Here is a 25150-nt window from a genome sequence, read left to right as displayed (position 1 = left end):
CTACGGTTTTTTAGTGATAAAAAAAAAAGCGCCGCTTGCGAATCAGAATGTATATACGTGTTTCCGTACCTGTGGTCAGAGACCCACTCGCACGCGCGCAGGATGGCCAGCAGCTCCGCCTGAAAGACGGAGCAGCAACCGTGGAGCCTAAACTTACGGGTGGCGATGTTGTTGCCACCGGGGTCAAAGCACACGAAGGCAGCCCCCACCCGGCCGTCCTCCTGTTTGCTCCCGTCTGTGTATATATGGTGTATTGCGTATGTTTGTGTTGTGTGTCGTTCTTGTGTGTCGTTTTGTGTAATTGTAGTGTTTTGTGTGGTCGTCGTTTCTCTGTCAGGTGGCGACGTGCAGTTAATTGAGATGCGGTCCGCAGGGTGGAGCAAAAGGTGGGGCGGTGTGGGTGACTCATATGGAATGTCACTGTGTAGGTATTGCACTGGGTTGCAATTCGGACACACAAGTAACAAATGCGCGGATAACACACCACGTTGCGCTTATTGCGCCGCGTCGGGACACTCTAGCGATAATTGTGCGGAGCGAGAAAGGAAAGCAAAGGCGCGGTGCTACAACTGCGTCACTCACAACAGCAAATATAAAACTTCAGGCAACACTGGACACAGAGCCACCGATTTCGTATGCCCAAGAATAAACACAGTGAAAAACAGGATAGAATCAAGAATCAATTATGTATAAAGACAATCGCGCAGTGTTACACGTTTTTCAACAAAACCTTGATCGATCCAAAAGTTGCCTACAGGAGTTTGTCGTGGCCTTCTTGGCGGGCCCACATCACGTTGCCCTGGTATCCGAACCATACTTGGGGACGGCCAAGACGGTTAAAAATATACCCGGCATAAATATTTACCAGTTTCAAACGGGTGAAGCCGGCACAAAAGCCTGCATTTTTGCCAAATCTAATTTAGCATACAATACATTCCCTCATATATCATCATTCCCTCACCATATTTTTTTATGTGGGAATGATGGTGAGGGAATGACGAAATAAAGAATAACCGTAAAGGACACACACAAAAGCCATCTTATCTGTGCAACTTATAATCAATTAAAGTACTTACCTTTCGTTTTTTGGGAGTGATGAAATGACGATCAAAAATTTTATTTAACCATACAATTAATAAAACAATTTTTGCAGCGCACATCCCAACACAATCACAGAAAATACGGCAGTTTAACAAATTGAAATTAGTGCCACCTTTCAAAAAGTAATGGTAGCGTTCGTATTTTATTTAAAATGCGTTCATAATTCAACTGCCAGTAATAATGTGAAGAAATGATTTATTTTTGTGAGACACATATAAATATTCAAATTTCTAACGCGTTTTTTACTTTATAACGCTAATTTCGGTTTTTCCCACAAAAATTTCGGAATTTCGTTAGAATTACCCATATAATATAAAACAAATAATGAACATAAAACTAATCAACATATTAAAAACTCAATTACCAAAGTAACAAGGCAATATAATCATAACAGGCCACTCATATATTAGAGCACATTGTCGTATTGTAATACACACATTGTTGGATGCTATCGAATCCAAGTAATATGATTATTTTTTTATGTAAAAAACGTAAACTCAAGTGTCCACCTCATCATTAATATCATCCCTGTATTCATCCGATTCATTTTCACTATATTCAGATTCAGAATCTATTTGAGGAATAGTGGATACGTCTATAAATTCCATTTCATTATCGTTTGAATGTGTAATTAACTAACTTCTTTTGATTTTAACTTCTTCCCTTTTTGCATCGTCCGTCGTATACTCCTTAACAGAGGGTCCGAGGATAAAAGAAGATTTTTAAGAATGTTTTGGTTCGTCGCTATACTATTACACTTCCTTGAATGTACGGATCTGTATTTCCTGAAGTCCTTGTTTCTGGCTTCTGATGCTTCTTCGGATAAATATCCAATGGGAAGCACGGAAAATGTTGTGCTATTTCAGGACCATGGATTAACAATTTATACAGGCTTGACGGCATGTAATACCATGGATAGAGCTCAACATATAAGTTTGCTGTTGCATTGCAGTATTGTTTAAATGTTTCATAGTTGATTCTCTGCCCCGATGAAATGCACTTCAATACAACCACAATCCTATGGATTATCCTAACATCTAACCCTGTAATCCGTGCTGTCGTTTCTTCATCAGCAAAGTCTTCTAGCAACATTTCCCATATTACTATTGCCACTGCCTTGTTTTACTATATCCAATAACAAGCCAATTTCTCCACAAAAATCTTTTTTTCTATCCTTTACTTTTTGTTTATGTTTATCTCCTTTTGACTGCCACGATTTTATTTCTAACTTATAAGAAATATGTAGCAAGCACTCCATGGATCGAATCCAGGCATGGAGTGGACTCAATCCGTATTTATAGAGATCTTTTCTCACGGTTTTAGCTCTCACTTCTTCTAATTTATTCATTTCAGTAGGCAGAGCTTTATAAATGTCACACTCAGCAGATACAAAACAAGTTGGTTACGTATTGGTCCAATATTGAGTGATTTGACGAGCCTCTTTACTGTCAAATCCAAGAGTGCTGGGATTTTAATTCTTGCCGAGTCATTGGTAATGGTGATATCCTCTTTACTTGGATAACACTCTGCTTTTTCCTTCAGCAATTTGTTGTAACTGGGATACTTGGTCAAACCTTCTTTTAAACTAAAGTCTCTAAGCATGATGTAGCGCCACTTCGACAGGCGCATTGTTATAAATAGTGGTAGTGCTTTTTGTGTAGGTACTAGGCAGGGTTGTGGTTTTTTACCTTTTGTGACTTGAAGTACTTGTGATACTTTTTATGGATTTTCAAGTAAATGCTTCATGATTTTGGCTATATCTCCTTTATCATCTGATTTAAGAGCACATTCCGTTGAAATACCAACTCATCTTGAGATGTACTTGCACGAACTTCATCAGCGCGTCTTCTTTTATGACGATTTGGTTAAAATCTTCAAAGGATTTTTGAGTGAGTTTCGTCACTGTCATTGTGGAGGCATCAATTTTAGATGGACTTATTACTTGATCAGTTCCTTCCGATTCCACTACGTTTTCTTTTATACATTGCGGCCATTGTATTTCAGAACTCAGCCATTCAGATTTTTTTGCATGAATTTAGCGCCAATTCTTTTGGATTTCATCCATCTGGTATTAAGACGATAACAAAATTGACGACACACCAATTTTCTATTTCTTTGTTTATACTTTCTTGAAATAGAACTTCGGTGCTCGACTTTAGAATATTGCATAAATGAACATAGTCTTGAAGATCATGATGCTGACATAGAGCAACATAGATATCTAGATTAGTTACAAATCCACGGAAAGACATAATGACAACACTGTAAGTGATTGTAATTACAACTGATGTCTCAGCACTTTATAGTATTATTTATATTGAAGAAAATATAATGAACTAGATAGGTAGCACTTACCATCATCCATTATCTTCCTATTCAGATACCAAAGTGCAATAGCTGTGCATATAAATATAATAATAGTTTTTGGTAACCACAATTGACATCCTATTGTTATAAAATATATTGCCCAGCAATAAACACTAAGCTCTTTCTTCATTGCAAGCGAATAATTAGTATCAAGTAGTACATTATAATTACTAAGTGGGTAAAATTGTGCACATGTTTTATGACTGCGACTGCATTGGTCGTAAATATTACTTGAATTGTTTTTTTTTTGCCGATATGCGAGATATTCGATACTTTGTTTATGTGTAAAATCTCTAAAATCTCAAAAAAAAGCATATCTTATTAAGTTATATTCTTTTTTGTAAATCAAGAACGCATAAGTCGTATGAAATCCACTTAACATTGACTTACATCTAAATTTTCAAGTTTTACCCACTATTCATAGTAGGTATCTAAAAAAAGGAGCAGCCTGCATCTTTGCAGAAAATGTGATATTGACTTACAATATGAATAATTAATCTATGATTGATATGATGAGATTCAATTGTATTCAGTAACAACTAGCAACAATAATAATAACCGTTATGTTCCTCTGATTAAGTTATTCTGTAATAAGACCACCCGACAAAATTATTCAATACTTATTTACGTCTGAATCTGATGCGAGGAGAGCTCTAAAGTAAAATGTGCCAAAGATCACTGATTTCAGTCCCGTTTCTGGTGAAATTATAAAATAATAATCATTATTAATAAGTAAACAAAGAAGATAAAAAAATAAAAATTAAGAAATTAAGTGTTTGGCCAGATTGGCAGCGAGGTGCGGGGAGCGGCATGGACTGCTAGACGTCAATATAAAAATAAATAAATTTGAAAACATTCAAGTTACGGTACATTCAGCGCCATCTATTACAGTTAAATTAGAACACTTTAGCTAAACAAATGATTGAGGATAGTATTTTTTTTTATATTTTTAACTTATTCTACATAAAATTAATAAAAAACAAACCTTCAACCCTGTAGATAGATGATGAGATGTATGACAAGTTCGGGGGCATGGAATTTCTGACGAAATGGTGCTAGCGATGTTTTCGATGGATCCCGAATTCTGGATGAGTGGTTTACGAATTGAAGGGTATTGTAAGGACACTGTATGTTGCATGGAATTTATATTTTGTGGCATGTAAGGTCTGACATGTTCAGTTGAAGTTTCACAATATATCGAATTATTAGACTTAGGCAAATATATCTTTTTAATACTTACATTGTTGCTGTGTGTTGTTTGTCCGAGGTAGTCCTCATATCTCTGCGCCTCGGCAATTTCGTCGTAATCCAGCACTGTCAGACAGGAAATAGTCTCGACACGAGATAGCGTGTCAGCTACGACATTATTCTTACCTTCTATGTGTCGTATGTCCGTTGTAAACTCGCTGATGAATAACAGTTGCCTGGTACGACGGGATGTTTCTTTATTACTGTCAAACTTTTTAAATGTATGATTTAAAGGTTTATGATCCGTGAAAATAACTAACTGTTGCCCTTCAAACAATTTTCGAAAATGTCTAATGGCTAAAAATATTGCTAAAAGCTACCTATCGTAGGCACTATATTTTTGCTGTGCAGTTGACAGTTTTTGAGTGCTTTTTACTAAAATATCCTAAAGGTTTCCATGAGTCACTGACTCTTTGTTGTAGCACTGCACCTACACAAATGTCCGAAGCATCCGTCATAAGTGCTATTGGGCTATCTCCACTAGGATGAGACAACATAGCTGCTTTCAGCAAGAATGTCTTACATTGCTCAAAAGTTTCTATAGACTTTTCAGTCCATACGATAGGAGTTTTATCCTTCTTTTTGCAGTTGTGTAAATACCTGTTTAACTCTGCCTGATACTCTACTGCGTTAAGTATATGAGAACGATAAAAATTTACCATACCTAAAAACGCCGGAGGTCCTGCACTGTCTCCGGTCTGGGATACGCAGCTATTGCTTTAACTTTCTCCTTTAGAGATTTAATGCCATCTGTCGTCACCTCATAGCCTAAAAATTCTATGCTAGACTTACCCAAACTGCACTTTGGGATTGAAATAAAACTAAAAACTATTTAACGGATTTTATCGCGGTTTTTTATATTATTATTTTCTCCCGACGTTTCGAAGACTTTGCAGCCTTCATGGTCACGGGGGGGACTGAGGTGTTGTTCATCCGTAAAGTCAAAGTTACAATATCTACCTACATTTTTCAAATATACAACTTTTTAAAATTTTTAACTGTTGACGGTCCGATCTACGCAGAATGAGCTGACAGTGTCTTGAGTCTATCTTGTATCTTGTACAGTGTCTTGAGTACAGTCTATCTTGTATACACCCGGTTCTTGCAGTTATACAAGATAGACTGCAACTGTGGCCTCTCTTATATAGGACAAACAAAAAGAAATATAGGGACTCGCGTAAAAGAACATATAGCTGACGTGAAACACCGACGCTCTACGAAGTCTGCAGTCGCTGAACATTCTGAAGGAGGCTCCAATCATTATTTGCGATTAGACAAGCCACAAATCCTTGCCAAAGAACACCGATTCCTGTCTAGGATGATTCGCGAGGCTATTGAAATTAAAAAAAAGGCTGCAAAGTCTTCGAAACGTCGGGAGAAAATAATAATATAAAAAACCGCGATAAAATCCCTTAAATAGTTTTTAGTTTTATTTCAATGTCTAACATTCGCGTAAACATAAGAAATCATTATGCACTTTGGGATGTTAATAGTGATTCCGTACTCGTTGAGCCTCTTAAAAACTGTTTCCAGGTGTTCCTTGTGCTCTTCCTCTGTTAAACTACTAATCAATACATCATCTACAAACGTGAATACAAAGTCTAGATCTTGAAAAACTATAGCCATGAATTTTTTAAATGTTTGCGCGGCATTTCGCATACCAAAAGTCATTCTAGGGAATTCAAAAAGACCGAATGGTGTTATAATGGCAGTTTTCTCAATATCTTTTTCGGCTACCGGAATGTAATGATATGCTCAATTTACATCTAGTCTCCGAAAACACTTTTTTTCCCGACAACATGTAAGTGAAATCCAGAATTCTAGGGATTGGGTATCTGTCGGGTTTTGTGATAGAATTGAGCCGTCTATAGTCCCCACAAGGTCTTATTTCCCCATTTTTCTTGGGTACAATATGTAATGGACTGGCCCATGGGCTTTTCGAAGGCCGACGGATCCCTAACTCCTGCGTAATCCTAAATTCGTCTTTCGCTTTTTTGTATCTATCAGGTGGTAAAGGTCTAGCTCTGGCAAATACGGGTGGTCCCTTCGTCTCTATATGATGGCACACATTGTGTTTAGACGGTTCTTTAAAATTAATAGGCCTAGTAATATCAGGGTACTTGCATAATATTTCATGATATGGATGATTTTCGTCTACTGTCTTCACAGCGGATTCCCTGGAATTAATTACCGATGCATGCATACTTTTAAGTTTGTTACATTATCAACAAGTTTCCTAGACTTTAAGTCGACTAATAATCCAAATTCGTTCAAAAAATCTGCACCTAAACGTAGACCTGTGTTGGAATCTGTGACGCTGAGGCGGTGAGATGGCTGGACAGTGCGAGTCTCCGCCACGACTTACACTCCACCTAGTTTTCCGACTTCTTCTTCCACGCGCACGGTTGAATACATTTGCGAGCTTTCTTCTTGTATCTGAAGTGGTATGTACACAACCAATCTGGATCATTCGGTGTACGCCTGTTGGTTCCACGCGATGTTGAGCGACGTCCTCCATAATAACGATTCCGTGAAAAGCTTCTCCCCCGTCTTCCGCACTGACATTGATAGTGACTTCTGCTAGGCTGTTCTCCTTGTTTTTTCTCTATGTTTTCCAATCTCGTACTTAATTTGGACAACTCTGCTACTCTTGTGTTTGTACCTGTCTGTAGGTCTACTTCTGCCACTTGCATGGGTCGTGTGGCTTCCATAACGGTGTCTGCGGTGACCGCCAAACTATCTAAATTCTTTGTGTCGGATACCGACAACACTGCTCTCGCTGCCGACCGAAGGTGATTCTGCCATAAGATACGCAGTGTGTCGACCGGTATTTTTGCTCGCGCCAGGTCACGCATACGCCTAAGCAGCTGGGAAGGTTTCTGTTTTCTAGAAGTATGGATGAATTAATTCATATTTATACATCATACAAATTTATAATTTTTTTTTACATGAACATTTTTTACATTTTATATTTTTTATGTTCATATTTCCTTAAAATTTTCGTTTTTATAAAGCTATGAGAATATATGTTATATTGTGTTTTACAGTTTATTTTTGTAACCATATTCGTGTTAAAGTAAACATTAGCATTCGTAAAATTGTTTTTTTTCAAGCGCACGTGTTGCAGATCACGTACTTTTTATTTGGTTTATATTATTAGAATTTAGGTATTGCGAAATTTGCATTTGGCACAGAACATTGTAAACGTACGAAAAATCATTAGCAATGACATTTAATTTTTGTTTGGATGAAAGTATAAAGCGGTACTCACAGCAGAAATTTATTCATTTCGTTTTGATTATTAGTTTTTCACAAAAGTCTGAATTTATTAGCATTCATCATGGGATGGGGACAAAGTAAAATTGAGGATAGCAACAAGGTTGTAGTCCAAGCTCAAGCCATAGACAATCAAACTAGAGTAGAATCCAAGTTAGACTATTTAGCAATTACATCACTGGTTGGCGTAATTTTACTAATGTGCATCATTTTGTTTACTCTACGGCGGCAATGTTTAAAAACCGCTAAAGGTTGGTTGAGAAACAAGTGGTAGCCAGCGCTGGACTAGAGCGACCCGTCGTAAGGGTACACAGTCCACACCGCAGCAGCAGCAGCAGCCAACCTACTGAAGTATAGTGAGATAGTTTGTGCTTAGTGCGAGTTTTTTTAACGCGTCGATCGCGTTAAAGTAAACGTGTTATTGTATGGTATTTGATCAGCGCCGCCTAGTGTCATAAATGTAAAACATAATTTGTGAGTGCGAGATTTGTTTATGTTACACAGTCGATAGCGACGATCGAATATATGAACGAGCGAGCAAATTAACGCGCGTGATCAGCGCTTTTGCGAGTGCGAGTTACAAATTTTTGACGTTTGACAGTTCGAATGGTTAAGTTTTCACTTACGCGGTGGTAAAGTTATTCACATAAGTTTTTACAGTGAGAGTGAATTGTAAAACGTTGTACTTTATAAGAAATTTGTGATAGCGGACTTGGAAAGTTGAAAAAGAAATGGCATCACGCTTTTTTTTTGCTTGGAGGATGCTTTCGAGTGCTGGGGCACAAGATGAACGGAATAACAGTTCTAAACTTCGTGCAAGGGCCCGCAGTGCTTACAATCCACTAAATAATCTCACGGATACTGAATTTAGAAAAAGGTATCGCCTTTCCAAGAGGGAATTTAAATTTTTATGCAATGAGTTAAGACGCTTAACTAATTTAAAATCTTCTCAACGAGTTACATTGGAAGTAAAGGTATGGGTACTTATATGTTTTAATATCGCATTTAGAATATGTAAGTAAGTATATAGATCAATCTACTTGTGTATTTCTAATCTTCAAAATCTAGTGTAAATGTTGTCTATTATTGTAGTTCCTTACAGCACTATTTTTCTTTGCAACGGGATCTTACCAGAGACCCGTGGGAGTAGCAAAAAATGTTTCGCAAAAAATGTGTAGTGTCTATATTGAAGAGGTAACTAAGGCCCTGACACACAAAAATATCATACACAAATACATACAGTTTCCTAACACACCAACTGCAAGACAAGCAATAAGTCAAAGGTTGGTTTTATAATAAAATATAATTTAAATAATTGATAAGTACTACAATATTTTAACCACAAAGTTATATATGTCACAATACAATATTTATTTATTTCAGATTTTTTACCAAATATCATGTGCCTGGGATTATTGGATGCATTGATTGCAGTCATTTTAAAATATTTGCACCACCTAAAGCAGAGGAACATTGGTACTATTGCCGTAAGCACTACCATTCACTTAATGTGCAAATGGTAAATAAAAATTGTTTGAACATCTTTTTATTGGTAACCAATTTGTAACAATCACTAAATTACCTATTATTGTTTATAGGTGTGTGATGATGAGTATAGAATAATAAATGTAAATGCGAAATTTGGAGGGGCAAATCACGACTCATTTATTTGGGAAAATAGTGATGTAAACAACTACATGCAGACATTGCACCAAAACGGGGAAACAGTCTGGCTTTTAGGTAATCATTTTTATTACCTACAATCTAATAACATCTCAACACAGAATTATGCTCTGAATACTAAGCAGAACTATACAAAATGGTCTAATCTACTAAATAATACTTTATTTTAGGTGACTCTGGATATCCACAACAGCCATGGTTGATGACTCCAATTTTAGATGCTGCTCCCAACTCTTTAGAGTCCAATTACAACACAAAGCACATGCAAGCTAGAGTTGTAATTTAGAACACATTTGGAAGACTAAAAAACGATGGCGATGTTTAAAAAAGGACAGAACTCTGCATTACAAGCCATTAAAATGTGCTCAAATTATACAGGCATGTTGTGTGTTGCATAACATAGGTATTAATTTTGGAACAATGGAAGAGGAAGAAGTCCTAGGTATGGATCAATGAAAACAAAAAAACTACTCAATCCTGTAACTATCATGTTTATTACATAGTACTAATATATTTATTTATTTGTAGGATTGGAGAATGATGATCAAACCCATGAGATCATAATTAGGGAGACAGATAGTAGATTAACTACAGATCTTATCAGGGGAAGACTACTGAGAGACCAATTAATTAGAAGATTGCACCGATAAAAATAATTATACAGATAGTGTTGTAATATTTAAATGGTTAAATTTATTCTAAGAATGTTAGTCTTAATAACATATTGCAATTTCAACTATTTTAGTGTGCTATGTTTAAATATTTTAATTAGGTATTTACTATTAGCTAGCTAGTCATTCAATCTATATTAAATTATTATGTTTGTATCAATGGAAATGTATTAAAAATAAAACTATGTATTTAAGACAACTTGTTTATATTTTAATTAATAAATCATGTACTTATCTATAAATAATTACTACATGTTGTTTATTATACAAAAATTAAAAACTTTCTTCTATACTATTTACATTGAAAAATTCATTTAATCTCCACAAAACTTATTAACTAATTTATCTAATAATTCTAATGTTCTTAACCCTACGGCTTTCCATTCTCTCTGAGTCTGTAATTCTAATTCCCTAATCCTAATTTGCTCCTTCCTTAAATCCACATAATCTTTGTGCTGTTGTATTCTGAATGCTCTCCATTCTGCATCAGAATTTAGAAAATGTTGAGCAGCCTGTTCTGTATGCAAGGGCTGTGGTCTTGTGCGCCTACGAGGCGATTGTCTATTACTAACCCCTCTTGGAAATCTTAATCTACGACGAGGTGTTGTCTGTCCATATGGAGCAGGCTGAGCTTGAGGTGGTGATGCAGCAAACATATGTTGTGAACATAATGTAGGCGTATCCATATTCAATTCCTCAGCATCTGACAAATAAAAGTTGTTATTATAACTATTTTATTTAAGTATTAAATTCTTACAAATACAAAATATGAACTGCTTACTCTCTATTGGTTCCTCATTGATAAGAATGAAAGGCGGGGAAACTACAGGCCTTGATGGTTGCACATCTATTGTGGTACGACTGGTAGATATGGGTAATTCCCTATTGGCCTGACTTGGAGATCTAGATTCCCCATGGGCCTGACTTGGAGGTCTAGCTTCACCATGGGCCTGACATGGAGGTCTAGATTCCACATGGGCTTGACTTGGATGTCTGGGTTTTGTTGGTCTTAGTCCTAAGGGAGCCTGATTAGTCTGCAAATCCCTTGTTTGAATCTGGCTAGGAGGCCCAGATACACAAGTGAATTGAGTGGACGGTCCAGGCTCATTCAATAATTCAACTGTAAAATAAATTATTTGCATAATATCTCACATAAATTATTAATAAATTCTGATACTAAGAGGTCAAACAACTTATGTCTATCAGTTTCACTGGGGACCTCATGTTGAGGCTGTGTAAATTTAGATAAATCCGTATTTTCCTGGAAATTTAAAGTTAAGAATACAGGATTGAACAAATGTTATAAATTAACATATTATTTAAAGCATAAAGAAAACAAAGCTAAGTTATAAACCTGTGGAAACCCCGCCTCTGCAATTGCCAAGCCTGTTGCTACTTGCACACCAATTAAATTTAAAACCCTTTGCTCCAAGTTTGTCAGTTTTCCAAAGACTGCAGGCCCACCACCAGTGCCTTGAGCTGCTCTATGTAATCGAGCAGCTTTCTTTTTTATATTATTTTTAACCCTTTACCAGGCCTCGTACAAATACTGCAGTAATAGTGATCTTTTTGTAGATTTATATGAGTAGTAACCTGTAGTATGCGATTTTATCGATTATATTTAGAAATTTAGCTGAAAATTGAAAAAAACGCATGTGGGAATACATAATCCCATTGCCTGTCTAGACGTAACTTTTATATTTATATATATAAACAAGTATGTTTGTCATTTTCATGTTCTTATATAAAGTCGTTTACAATGCGGTCTAATAAATAAAAAAATAAACAATATGCTGTGGATTTTCCCATTCCAAATTATCGCCTAAAATGTTGAACATCATGTTTTAGAACTCAGGAAAGAAAAATACAATGTACAAATAAAATATGACATCTAGACACTTATTCTTTATTTCAGTAATAAAAAAATATTGAGAATTGACAAAAAAGGTTTTATTCATCTGCTACATTTTGACTTTGGTGGTACAGTTTCATGCAGGGGGTAACACACAATGTTACTTTACAAATTTCGCATTCGTATTTTGACCGCTTATCCTGTTTTCTGGTGCTACAAAACCTGCATCGTTTGTACGTAGACAATGATAAAAAATGACTTCCTTTTTGCGCCAATCTTATTTCGTCTGGTACCCCAAAAACACCTCCTTTTTTGTTTTTGTATACCACCGGATTTTGTTTTATGTTTGAGATATGTGCCGATTTCAAACTTCTAGCTAAGCGTAATCTTAAATCACGGTGTATGTTGTTACGATTTGGATTTTGTATTTGTATAAAATGTAGGCGTTTATAATGCCACTCTCAAACAAGAACCAAAATATCCGAAACCAGGATTTTTTTGACCTACGGCCAATAGAGTACGAGCTTCGATAGTGGTCAAAGTGGTCCACACCTCCCATACTCCTTCTATATTCTGCGATTGCAGAGGGACAATACATGTCTTTCTTTTGCCCGTTCTTTTGAGTTCTCTGGATCACTTCCACTTTGGTTGGGTTAACTGCAGTTGTAAGGACAAAAACTTCTTTAGTGTCATGCCATTTGATCACAGCACAAGGGTGACAGAAACGGTATGTGAATTCGCCCGGATCCAATTTATTCTCTTTAGCCAGTCTTCGTTCTTCAGGTGTTTTAGGTTTTGGTGGACACAGCTCTTTAGGAAGGCCTTTGCGATTCATTCGCACTGTCCCTGTTGCTAAAATACCTCTATGATGAAGAGCTTCCATGAGAGCCAAGGAGGAGAAAAAGTTGTCGAAAACCAAATGTGTGTTTCGTGGTAAATTTCCTCATTACAACTCTGTAACCTAATCCTTCCTCATTGAGTGTTTGGTCTTTGCCTGTATAAATATCACACTGATATAGATAACCAGTTTTAGAATCACAACGAAACCATGCCTTAAAACCTCTTTTGATGGGTTTGGCTGGCATGTACTGCTTCTTACTATCACGCCCTTTAAATTTAATCATACTTTCATCCACTGATTGAAATTCCGAGTTGGTGGCATTTTCTTGATAAGTCCTGTTGAGATAATCTAGTAATGGTCTTACTTTTTGCAATTTGTCGTGGTCTTTGTGATCCCGGGGCAGGTGAGCTGTAATGTCGCAAACATGTAAATTTTCTAAATTTTTTTTGAATCTTGCAGGTCATTGTGCCACTAATCTCTATGTTATTATAAAAAGGATCTGCACTCCAATACAGCTCTATATCTGACTGAGGATTTATTCCCATTAAAATGATTATAGCTAGGAATGCTTTTATTTCGTCTACGTGGGTGTCGCTCCAGAATTTACTTTGTTTCAACTTCGCGTATTTATTTGTGTATTCGACGATCATTTCAAAAATCTCATCAGGGAACAAGTTACTAAAATATTCAATGGGAAGACTTTGATAGCTATATGATTTAGTAGGTTCAATTTCCTTGCCGAAATTTAACTCGTCAAAATTTTCAACATCTGTAGTCCATGTTCTATCCCGTGCCTGCAATTCAGCATAAGTTGGAATATTAGCTGGTAAGCCAGAAGATGGTCCGGGCATTGTAATGCAAGGTGCCATTTCTTCGTTAACAGCAGGAGCAAGCATTTCAGGGTGAGTAGGTAAGTCAGGCAATGGTGCAAACATTGGAACACAAGGGGATATTTCTTCATCAACAGCAGGTGCAAACATTTCAGGGTGAATATGAAAGTCAGGCAATGGTGCAGACAATGGAACATAAGGTGCTATTTCTTCATCAACAGCGGGTGCAAGCACTTCAGGAAAGCCAGGCGATGGTACAGACAGTGCAAAACAAGGTGAAACTTCCTCGTTAGGTGATTCTTCGTAAGACTGACGTGCATCGCCGTCTAATAGTAATAACTGTCGATTAGACATACCTTGAATATCGTTTAACCTTGCGTTCAGTGATTTTGGGACATAATCAGTATAATCATTGTCATGTTCGTCACTTTCGTCCTCCGACGAAAACATCTCATGAAGCGCATTTTCAATTTGATGTCTTTTTAATACCTGTATAACAAAAATACACTAAAGTAGGTAAATGCTGACTGACAAATCGATGATGACAAATCACGTTTATCACTACCCACAAGTTATATTTCGATAAAACAAAACCTAATTTCCTCATAATTTGTAGAGTGAATAAATAAAAAAGAAAACCCGCGGCAAAAGTTAGCACAAAATAAAGATTATAATTCACCAGGCAATGGGCATATAATTGTGCACAATGTGCACCTCCTTCACAGGCTAAGGTTATATGGTTCCCCACATTTTTCATTTCGTTATATCATGATATTTTTCAAGTGCTTACGTATAATTTATGCACATATCACTAGAAAAACTCAAATTCTACAGCATATAAAAATTGTACGACTTACCTTTCTCCGATCCGCCATTACGATTAAAATTCACCGCACTTTCCACAGAAACAACAGTTGAGCGGACGACCAAAGAAAAAATGGCCGTAAAAGTGACATTTGCGTTTCGATTCAAGCAAATTTTGTTATGTGACCATAGATAATATTTCTATTTTTGCGTTTTTGACAGATTGCGGTAAATAATTTACCAAAACCTGGGAAAAACATACTAAAATCGATGTGGGGGGACCTCAACCCATAGCCTGGTTAAGGGTTAAAGTCACTCCACACCTTTAACATGCAGTAATGAATAATATTATTAATAGACTATATAATATTTACTCATAATTAAACCTTTACCACCACATAATTAAATAAATATTAAAATTGCTGTACCTTTTTCCACTTTTCGGTTGTTTTAGTGTCGCCACCACCAACACTGTTAAGCATGGATGTCAGTTCCTCCCAATTTTGAATAGCCACCATCCTACCCCTAGCATTGGATGTTCGCTTACTGAGATCTCCATGCCTAGGAATAAAAAAACACAATCCCAAACGTAAACTTCACTTCAACCATTCCATCATAATACAATTATTAATTAGGTATAATATACCCAGCTTACTTACTCTTCCATATATGTTACTAACAAATCAAATTGATGCTGACTTGTTTTAATTTTGTTAGTACTTTATTTATAAATTTTGAGTTTTTAACAAATATCCTTACACCAAAAAATCCAATACAAACTTTCAAACTTTGTTTTAACACTTGACAATTGACAAACGACGCGACCCGTAACCCGGCCAATTTGGAAGAACAAAAACACTGCGTATAACACAGGCAAACAATATACATATTTAATTTTATCGGTTTATCACAAAGCCACTTGATGCTGCCAACATAACAAAAAAAAACTAACGCGCTTCACGGTGAGTAAACGTTATTCGAATCGACAACCATGTGTGTAACTCGCACTCACACATAGTCGCGTTACACCGTGAGTAGCGTTTGCTCGATTTATAGTGGAGTGCCTGGAGCATTCAAAACCGTAAAACCTCGGATTAGAGTTATAGTGAATGAATTAATACGATCGATGTGGGATATTGTTTTTTAAACTATAAATTGCAATGTTTACGCAAATTTTTTTGTGCACTCTATTTTTTTATTGTTTAAAAAAAATATTATAAAAAATTAATGTTCGACCATATATTTTCACTTTAAACAGTATTTTTTTTATTTATATGTTAAATCTTACCTGAGTAGACATATAGGAACATTTTTCAAAGATACCTGTGTATAAAAATAGCAGTAGGGATCTCGAACAGGCAGAAAAACGTGGACGGGAGAGCGGACCGACAGCTGCTATGTACAATGAAATTTCTCGGCCAGTTTAATTATAAATGAAACGTACTCTATTGTGTACATTTTAAAAAATAAGGTAATTAATTACGACTAATGAAAAGAAAAAAAAATATTAGTACAAAATCTGTTTATTTAAATATATTACATTGTTGTCTACATCAAATATTTTCTTCTACTTCATCTATCTGTATAATAGGTGAAGTATTGGAACAACTATTTCCGCTGCACTGTAAACATGCTACACTGCAGTATAAACCACTTTTTCTGCATCCACCAAAGCTCCACATAGCTTTTTGCAAATACAAAATAAAATTTGCAATAAATTATCCGGAGCAGGTAATTGATTCATTGTTATTGGGATCTACATGTTATTGGAATACTTCCTTCCCCAATTTTCAATAACTACGTCATTTCCTAGCCATATCTGAATTTGTAGGTATACTCTTTTAAGATGCTCAAACGCTGCATCAGTTGTTGGAGGCAGTGATGACAAAAGAACACTCGTATTTTTGGCTGTTGCTTTTATGAAAGAATTGAAAAAGAATATGTTCTTTACAATTTGGTAATGATTTTTCTAAACATTTCGATGAAAATATCTTCTGTTGAACTTTGCCTCGGGATGGTTTTAGAAAATATATTTCACGATCTTTATCTACCAATGCCGTTAATATTACTAAGACATCGATATCTTCTGACTTTACACGACTCAGTAAAAGTATTTAAAAATATCAATGAAGACCCCAATGATATATTGTAAGCAGGTGTAGCATGTATTTTGAGTTTATATGGCGCTCCGTCTAAAACTCATGATTTAAATACATTAAGGTTCAATTCTTTCATAAAAGCAACAGCCAAAAATACGAGTGTTCTTTTGTCATCACTGCCTCCAACAACTGATGCAGCGTTTGAGCACTTTAAAAGAGTGTACCTACAAATTCAGATATGGCTAGGAAATGACGTAGTTATTGAAAATTGGGGATGGAAGTATTCCAATAACATGTACATCCCAATAACAATGGATCAATTACCTGCTCCGGATAGTTTATTGCAAATGTTATTTTGTAATTGCAAAAAGGAATGTGGAGCTTTGGTGGATGCAGAAAAAGTGGTTTATACTGCAGTGTAGCATGTTTACAGTGCAGCGGAAATAGTTGTTCCAATACTTCACCTATTATACAGATAGATGAAGTAGAAGAAAATATTTGATGTAGACAACAATGTAATATATTTAAATAAACAGATTTTGTACTAATATTTTTTCTTTTCATTAGTCGTAATTAATTACCTTATTTTTTAAAATGTACACAATAGAGTACGTTTCATTTATAATTAAACTGGCCGAGAAATTTCATTGTACATAGCAGCTATCGGTCCGCTCTCCCGTCCACGTTTTTCTACCTGTTCGAGATCCCTACTGCTATTTTTATACACAGGTATCTTTGAAAAATGTTCCTATATGTCTACTCAGGTAAGATTTAACATATAAATAAAAAAAATACTGTTTAAAGTGAAAATATATGGTCAAACATTAATTTTTATAATAATTTGTTTAAACAATGAAAAATGGAGTGCACAAAAAAATTTTGGGTAAACATTGCAATTTATAGTTTAAAAAACAATATCCCACATCGATCGTATCAATTCATTCACTATAACTCTAATCCGAGGTGAAAACCCCCAGGCGCTCCACTATTACGCGATGGTAAAGTTACTCGATAGCTTATAAGGAACTCTCACTAAGCACAAGTTGTGTATATTGTGTTGAGTGATAAATCGGAAACTTATTAGTTTTTTTTATCATTTATCGTACGTATCAAAACAAACCAATTTTTTTCTATTTTGTGTAATTTATATGTATTCAAGAATTTAAAAGTGTCGTAGTAGTGTTAAGAAAGTTGTGTACGGTACACCTATTCAAAACTTATTTTTTTTAGCAATCATGTCGCAATGGATGATACAAAGTTCATGCAATAGGTATACATAAACAATGTTATGTGAGCTTGACGCTGAGTTGTTATTATGGTATTATGTTTCGTTCGCTGAATTGCAAGTATGCAGTTTGTAATACTAGAACAGTAATTGTGTCTTTGTGTAATTGTAATTATAAGTTTATCAATTTGTTATTTTATAAAAATGTTTATAATTTTTGGCAAAATTTTGGGAAGGATGTTATGTAGGGACACACTGTATGTTGCATGGAATTTATATTTTGCTGAACGTATATTTTGTAGCTGCGCGGGAGTGTGCCCGACAGCCGTAGTCAGTCGTTTCCCGTCACCCGCCACGCTAAGCCATACTAGACCGTTGGTACCGTACACATTCTAAGTACTAAGTAGTAACTAAAGTAACAAATGTAAAAGTGGTGAACGATATAGACCTTATTATTTCTCTAGTGAATTTTATTTATGCAACCTTCTGATAGTCAAGTAAAGGGGTTATAGAGGCAACACACTAATACAGCATTAGTGGTCCAATACCAGATAACCCACAAACTCCACAGTATGAATTTTCTGATGGAATCGACGGGTTATTCGTTTCTGAATCGGATTAGTGCATGGGCTGCTCACTAATTCAAGAGCGAGCAATATGTGATGGAATTTGTTTATCAGCGTCACAGTCCGATACTAAGTCCTGCTTGGACTGTTCCCGAGTTGGAACGTAAACGAAAGGAATCTGATAAAACCGATAGGGCATATGCATTTTCTGGAATCACCTCAGGATTAAAAAGATAGAAACCCTTTCGTTTTAAAATAATTAACTATGTTGTGTGTCATACGCTCGAGCTAGCCTTGACTGAATATTTGATTTAATGTGGGTTCTGTCAATTTTCTATGAGGAGTGGCATACAAGAAGCCCTTAACAGCCTCATCCCAGTAGTGTTCGTAAAACTTATTTACTGATTTGTCCAATGGCTGAAGCTCGTGAGTTGTATTTCATAGAGTATTGAGGAAGCAATATAAACTTATAATATTTTTATCAGCTCCATGATGTGTCTCCCTTGAAAGTCAGTTTTTTTTTTCGAAATAATTACAACACTATGGACTCGAGGTCCATACATTTGTTAGTTGTTTTATTGTTATTAGCATAATGTTATATTACATGTCGTGGTAAAAACAGCGTCTTGTGGTTTATGTGAAGGTAATTTTTATAACTTATTTTATAATTGTTACTAAACTATTGTAATGCGATTGCGGGTCTGTTATATATATATATATATATATATTTTTTTTTCTTTTTATTATTATTATGTTGTATCTTTCCTGCGGGAAATCACGGCATCAAGGCCGGTCCTTTTGGAAGGCTTGCGTGGGGACATGGATCCAACACGTAGAGGCCCCTTTAAGATACATTACTCTAGTTGGGGTTTATACACTTTGCGAGTACTCTCTCTGTCTGTACTTATGGAGGAAATACAGCCAAAGACAACGCTTGCAAGGTGCAGGGACTATTGCAGAAAAGATAGGAATTATACCGGGTCTATGGATGAGAGCTAGCTGGACTGGTTGCTGGGCTATTGATTGAGACAACGGGACGCCTGCCAAGTAAAATGTCTCAATCTTATGTATTCAAGGCAGACGGTGACTTGCCCTCCACTAGATGGGCATCCCATAAGTGGCGTAAGCCAAGGACGCAACACCGGTGTGGGTGGCTTAAGGGTGTCGAGAGGTGTGCACCGATTTCACCATCGCGGGTCGCTATCGCGTCCCGGAGCGGGTTTCATCGCTATTACGCAGATTGAGCACTTCCACCCTGGAGCTGAGGTTCTTAGCTCTTGCGACTTCCACCCCTAGCCGGCCAGTTAAGGCAAGCCAAGGGTCAGGGGGTCTCATTTAGCCCCCACGGAATCAGGAAACGCGGTGTCGCCACTCACCGTCGGCTCGCCACAAAGCCGCCCCTGCGGGCTTATTATTATTATTATTATTATATTATTTCATACTCATTGTTATTGTATGTTTATATATAATTTTTTTTTCTATTATATTCCCGCATCGTATTTACATATTTAACTGCTTATGCTTACATACTAACTTACATATTAACTACTTATATAGTAACTTATATCGAACATTAATTTGAAGGGGAATTAGGATTGGAAGGTGTTTTGTGTGTTTTGGGTGTTTGTGGCCTGTTGTGTTATTTAGTTTTTTGTAGTTTGTTAATGGTTTCGTAGTCCCTACTCCGGATAGCCATCTTAAGATTGTAATCAACGACTGCTTTTTTAGTGGCGCCAATCGCTCGTGTCGCGAAGCGTCCAATAGCGTCGTCGTTGATGTTGGTGTAGTATGTGCACCTCTCAGTGTGGCGTGACAATGCTACCACCGCGTGAGAGAGATGCTGTCGTGAATTTGTAGTTTTTTGTTTTTAGTCTGTAGGATGACTACCGTGGGGTAGGTTAGTCCTTGGGATTCGTGGATTGTCAGAATACGAGATCCTTCGCCTTGGCCATATCCCTCGATGTTAAGGGACTCTTTCTCTTCCTGTGTGTGTGTGAGGAAGAGGGTGTTGCCTAGGGTTTTGATATCCTGCATTTCCGACAATCGAATCCCTATGGAGTGCACACGAGTATTCGAGGAATAAATACCCGTGTACACCTCACTTAGGACATATCCTACATCCAGAGGGTTGCGATGCGTGCATAGCAACTCCTGGGTGATGTTTACTACTAGATTTGGCCTCGTGTATTTCATCTCGAAGAGGTTGTTGCGGTCTATGAAAGGTAGCTGGTTAATGTCTCCAATGAGGGTGACGTCATTCGCCCCGGACAGTCGCGCTGCCATCACTATAGCCCCAAAATGGTTCATTAGGGCCTCATCTACGATGAGTCTGCCACATTTGTTGGCTTCCCTAAAACCATTTGCTAGAATTGAGGCTATAGTCCGAACTTTGTGGTTGGCTTTGTTGCCCATCCGGGCCGCCAATTTCTCCTTTAGTTCTCTGGCAGCTTCCACTGTTGTTGTGGCGATGACGTCAGTTTCCGCATTGAAGTATTTACCACCCAGGTTGTTTTGCCACATCCCGGGACTCCATTCACCCACTGAAAGACAGGCACTGTACAGTTGTCCGGGACTGCGTTAGCGACCAGATTTCCTGTAATGGTGTCTGCCATTGCCAGGATTCTGTCGTCCAACATTATTCGGGTGCATCTTGCAGTGACCACAATGGAGTCCTGAGGTGGTGTGTTGAAGTGAGGGTTGCCCTTACGCTCCGATTCTGCCTCCTCAGAGGCCACGAAACCACTGGTTGCATTATAAGCCGCCATATATGGGCCCTCCAACTTTCCCAGAATGACCTCGGAAGTGGAGTTGTCATAAATGGCCGCTTCTTCTTCCTTGAGTAGCACGTCAAGTATTTTGCTGTTATACTTGTAAGCCTGCAGGATCTTTTTGCAGATGTTTGTATTGACCTGCAAAGTGGCTTTTGTTATTGCTATAAACTCAAGGAAGGCGTTATATGTGTGGCTTCGTGGCTCGGAGGCCGGCAGAAGTTTTGGCGGGACAACCTCTCCTTTGTCCGCTCTTGTTTTATTTCTTCGAGATGAAGTTTCTGTGGGTTTAGGAGGGGGAAGGAGGGTATAGTCTGGTGTTATTTCTGTGTTGGTTGGTATTTTTAGTATATTTTTTAGTATTTTAGTGGCTCCTTTTATGAAGGCGCTTGGTGTTGCGTCGCCTTTTGGGTTAGTTTTTTCGGCTTTGGATTCAGCAATTTTCTGCTGTAGGGATTCCGACCAGCTTTTGACGGTCGCTTCCGACGTAGGCAATGCCTCAGATTTTTTGGCTGCAATGAGGTAATTAAGGTTTTCACCTCTGTTTTCGTAGACTATTACCTCATGATGTTTTGAAGCATATAGGCAGCTCAGTTGGTCTGAGACATTCCCTCTCTCGTACTCAACCACCATCGCGTCCACGCTTATTTTGCGAGGTGTTGTTTGCGCCTGTTCTCCCTCTCTTGCCATCTCAGAGAGCACCGAACATGCCTGTCGGAATGGGTCTTCGTCGCTCCATTCGAGTAGTGCGATCGTTTTGTTACGTGCTCGCACTAGTCGACATTTGCGAGGATATAATTCCATTTCCGGTAGCGCTAGGTAGTCTTTGCGCTTCATGCTCGTTCTGGATGTGCTTCCCTTTAACAGACAAGCTAGGCCAGGCGCTATCGCGATGTGCTTGCGGGCTCCCACTATGATGCCGAGTTTTTCACTGTGGTTGTCCATGAAAGTAGCCACACTGCGTAATCTGATTCCTGGCGTTCCGATTTCTGCCAGGTTCAGTAGTTGCCTACTGTCCAGATCACGCTTTGGCTCTGGGGTATATGAGTTAAGGGTTTGTGTTACGGTTATTATTGGATTGTTAGTTGGTGTTATTGTGTTTGTTAATTGTCCGGATTTGGTTAATTTTGTTGTCCTCGCAGTTGTTCTGCGGAAAATTTTGTCGAAGTAATCCAGAAGTGGCCCCCTCCTCTCCGGGTCCAGCATGATGTGCTTCATGCTGGCCATGTCGAGGTGGACGCCAATTCTGGATTCCAACTGGTGTTTGTGTGTCAAGAAGCGTGGACATTCTGTTGTTACATGCTCCACGGTCTCGGTGACCCTGGGGTCACACTCACAACCGGGTTTGTCAATTAGGTGGTACCTGTATAAATAGTCGGCTATCCCGCCGTGCCCCGTCAAGGCTTGCACTTGGTAGTGGGTGAGTCTTGTGCCCCTAACGATGCGGTACGCTTGTACCACATTCGGCAAGAACACCTTGGTCACTCCACCAGTGCTGGAAGTGTCGTATCTATCCTGCCATTTCAGGATAGATTCCTTTCTGATGGATTTCTTGACGAAGGATAGCGGGATTTTGTCATAGTCATGAGCCCCTTGCTGGCACGCCGCCAACTTAGCGAGTTCGTCAGCTCGCTCGTTGCCGGCGGTGCCCACATGAGCCCTCAACCATAACAGCTGAACTTCTCTGTTCTCCGCCCTGATTGCTTTTATGTGTTCTTTTACGCCTTGTGCCAGTGGATGGCTTATTTTGGGATTCCTCAGCAAGTCGAGTGAAGATCTTGAATCACTCAGGATGTATACTACATCATCCTTGCTGGATTTCACCAATTCTGTGGCCTTGTACAAAGCGTAAAGTTCAGACTGGAACACAGTGCAAGCAGGGTGTAGACTGTAGGTGAAGGATTCCATCTTTCTTCCCTGCTTCCACCAGGTTGCAGCGGCTCCTACTTTTCCTTCTATTTTGCTGCCGTCTGTGTAGATGTGAGACACAGTTGTCTGGTGATTGTTAGGGGAGTCGATGTTGGTTTCCTCCAGGAGCTCGTAGTCAACCTCCACGTTACTGGAGGGGTGAGGTAAGGTGGAATGGCTCACATTTGTTTCGAGCTCCATACCTGATGGTATGTAGTCTTTGAAAGTCAGATTATGACTGTTTAATTTTGATTTGTAGTAGAACGCCGATGTATCCGCTAGGACAAGGCAAAACAACTTGCAAGTCGTAAACTACATCTTTTTTAACGGTGTTGGCTCTAGTCTATCGTTTAATTTTTATTTCCTACTTAATTCTTTCTCTTTCAAATGTGTTCTTTACTAATCTTATATGAGCGTTTTATTGTCTATCATCAGAATTTTCGTAACTGACATACAGATCGCATTGATCTTTTTTGGAATGATGGAAACAGTTCACACAAAATCAATGATGATAATATGATACAAGATACGTTAAAAAAATTTACCAGATATACAGAATAAGAATATGAGTATTTTTGTTTAGTGACATCTCAGAAAATACAAAAAGGGATACTCATTGAAGACGGGCAATAACGGTACAAGAAAAGTAGCACTGACTTAAGATATCTATCAACTAGAGACTCCTACACTAGTCTACAGCATTTATTGTGTGTGAACTAAACAGAGCATATAAAAAATAATACCGGAAATTTGTGATACTATCATCGAAGCTTTAAAGGATGATGTTAGGGTATGTATACAAAGGCGACTGTGAATTTACAATTTTAATGAACAAAATATACAAAATGGATGTATTTAAGTAGCATACGTAGACATAAAAGTATGTTCGTGAAATACTAAGTCGTTTAAAATCGATCTTATTGGTTATCCGTGATATTTTCCGAATTATTCATATTGTTGGGCGCCCACTTTGTTATCACACTTCTTTGTTAATTTGTTATTTTTATGGCACTTCATGGAATTTTATAGTGTGCTGCAGCTTCTCGTCAAGTCATTAGTTTGGATCGTACAACATGCAGACATTCCGCCAGTTCTGCGTCTGTGTAATCGACATACCGGCGAGTGCCTGGCTCTCGCTGATATTTTGATGGCATGGAGATAGCTAAAACTTTATAAAATTCTACTATACAATTTTTGATTTGTCATGAATTCATTTATTGGCAAAAATTTATACGATCGGATAAAATTGGCTCTTGACCTGAACGCGGATTTATGAGTCAAAGAATCCCCACACTTAATACGAGGTGTGTTCAAAAAGTATCGCGAATTTTGTGTATTTTCAAAAAATATTTATTCGTGAATATCTATTTTGTCCCCTTCAAAGTAATCCCCCTGGGATATTATACATTGTGCCAACGTTTTTTCCAATCTTTGAAGCACATAAAAAAAACATTTTTTTGTATCTTATTCAGCTCCTCCTTCGATGCCGTCTTTATCTCTTCAGTCATGGCGTAGCATTTAGCATTTATTTAGCAGTATTTCATCTATTTGAACCAGTCATCCTCTAGAGTCAAATAAATCCAACCTTACGGTACATGTTTTACGTTGCTGCCTATTATTTATAATCATTGTTTTTTATTAAGCCAGGACTTGCATGAAAAATTCCTTTAACTTCTCCGGATTGCTATTTAGAGTTTGATGATTTCTTAAACATCACTTTATCTCCTTTATCACATTAGACAAATTCTTAGACCTTTTCATCTCATACATTAGCATTACTACCAGTGTCCAATATACATTTTATATTAACATTGTTAATAGTTAGATTTATACTCCATTCTGATTGTTTAGAGTAAATCGAATTTAAATTTCCAACTAACAACATATTCTTTGAGACATTATCTTTGACAA

The 25150-nt window shown here is 37.5% G+C and overlaps 2 protein-coding genes and 1 non-coding gene across 3 annotated transcripts; 1 reads left to right on the top strand and 2 right to left on the bottom strand.

The window, feature by feature from the left end:
- The first annotated feature begins 6126 nt into the window (after nucleotides 1–6126).
- Nucleotides 6127–10545, top strand: LOC115447682 (putative nuclease HARBI1). The gene is given in 7 exon segments (XM_037447631.1): nucleotides 6127–8966; nucleotides 9085–9275; nucleotides 9376–9511; nucleotides 9591–9732; nucleotides 9846–9983; nucleotides 9986–10117; nucleotides 10204–10545. Coding segments are annotated over 7 exon segments (1104 nt in total). The 5' UTR covers nucleotides 6127–8723; the 3' UTR covers nucleotides 10326–10545.
- Nucleotides 10546–10635: 90 nt separating this feature from the next.
- Nucleotides 10636–20975, bottom strand: LOC115454744. The gene is made up of 6 exons (XR_005111961.1): nucleotides 20659–20975; nucleotides 15333–15392; nucleotides 15102–15234; nucleotides 11701–11883; nucleotides 11128–11607; nucleotides 10636–11049 (listed from the first exon to the last, which is right to left on the bottom strand). It is a non-coding gene; the product is annotated as an uncharacterized LOC115454744 (transcript).
- LOC115454706 lies at nucleotides 12306–14805 on the bottom strand. Its single transcript, XM_037447632.1, has 2 exons — nucleotides 14727–14805; nucleotides 12306–14358 (listed from the first exon to the last, which is right to left on the bottom strand). The coding sequence occupies exons 1-2, from the start codon at nucleotides 14742–14744 to the stop codon at nucleotides 13327–13329; spliced, it is 1050 nt and encodes a 349-aa protein (XP_037303529.1). The 5' UTR covers nucleotides 14745–14805; the 3' UTR covers nucleotides 12306–13326.
- Nucleotides 20976–25150: the final 4175 nt, after the last annotated feature.

This window comes from Manduca sexta, chromosome 7, assembly GCF_014839805.1.
Source record: "Manduca sexta isolate Smith_Timp_Sample1 chromosome 7, JHU_Msex_v1.0, whole genome shotgun sequence".
NCBI lineage: Eukaryota > Metazoa > Arthropoda > Insecta > Lepidoptera > Sphingidae > Manduca > Manduca sexta.
Note: the sequence above shows the minus strand (reverse complement) of the source record. Positions and strands in the feature narration are given on the sequence as shown.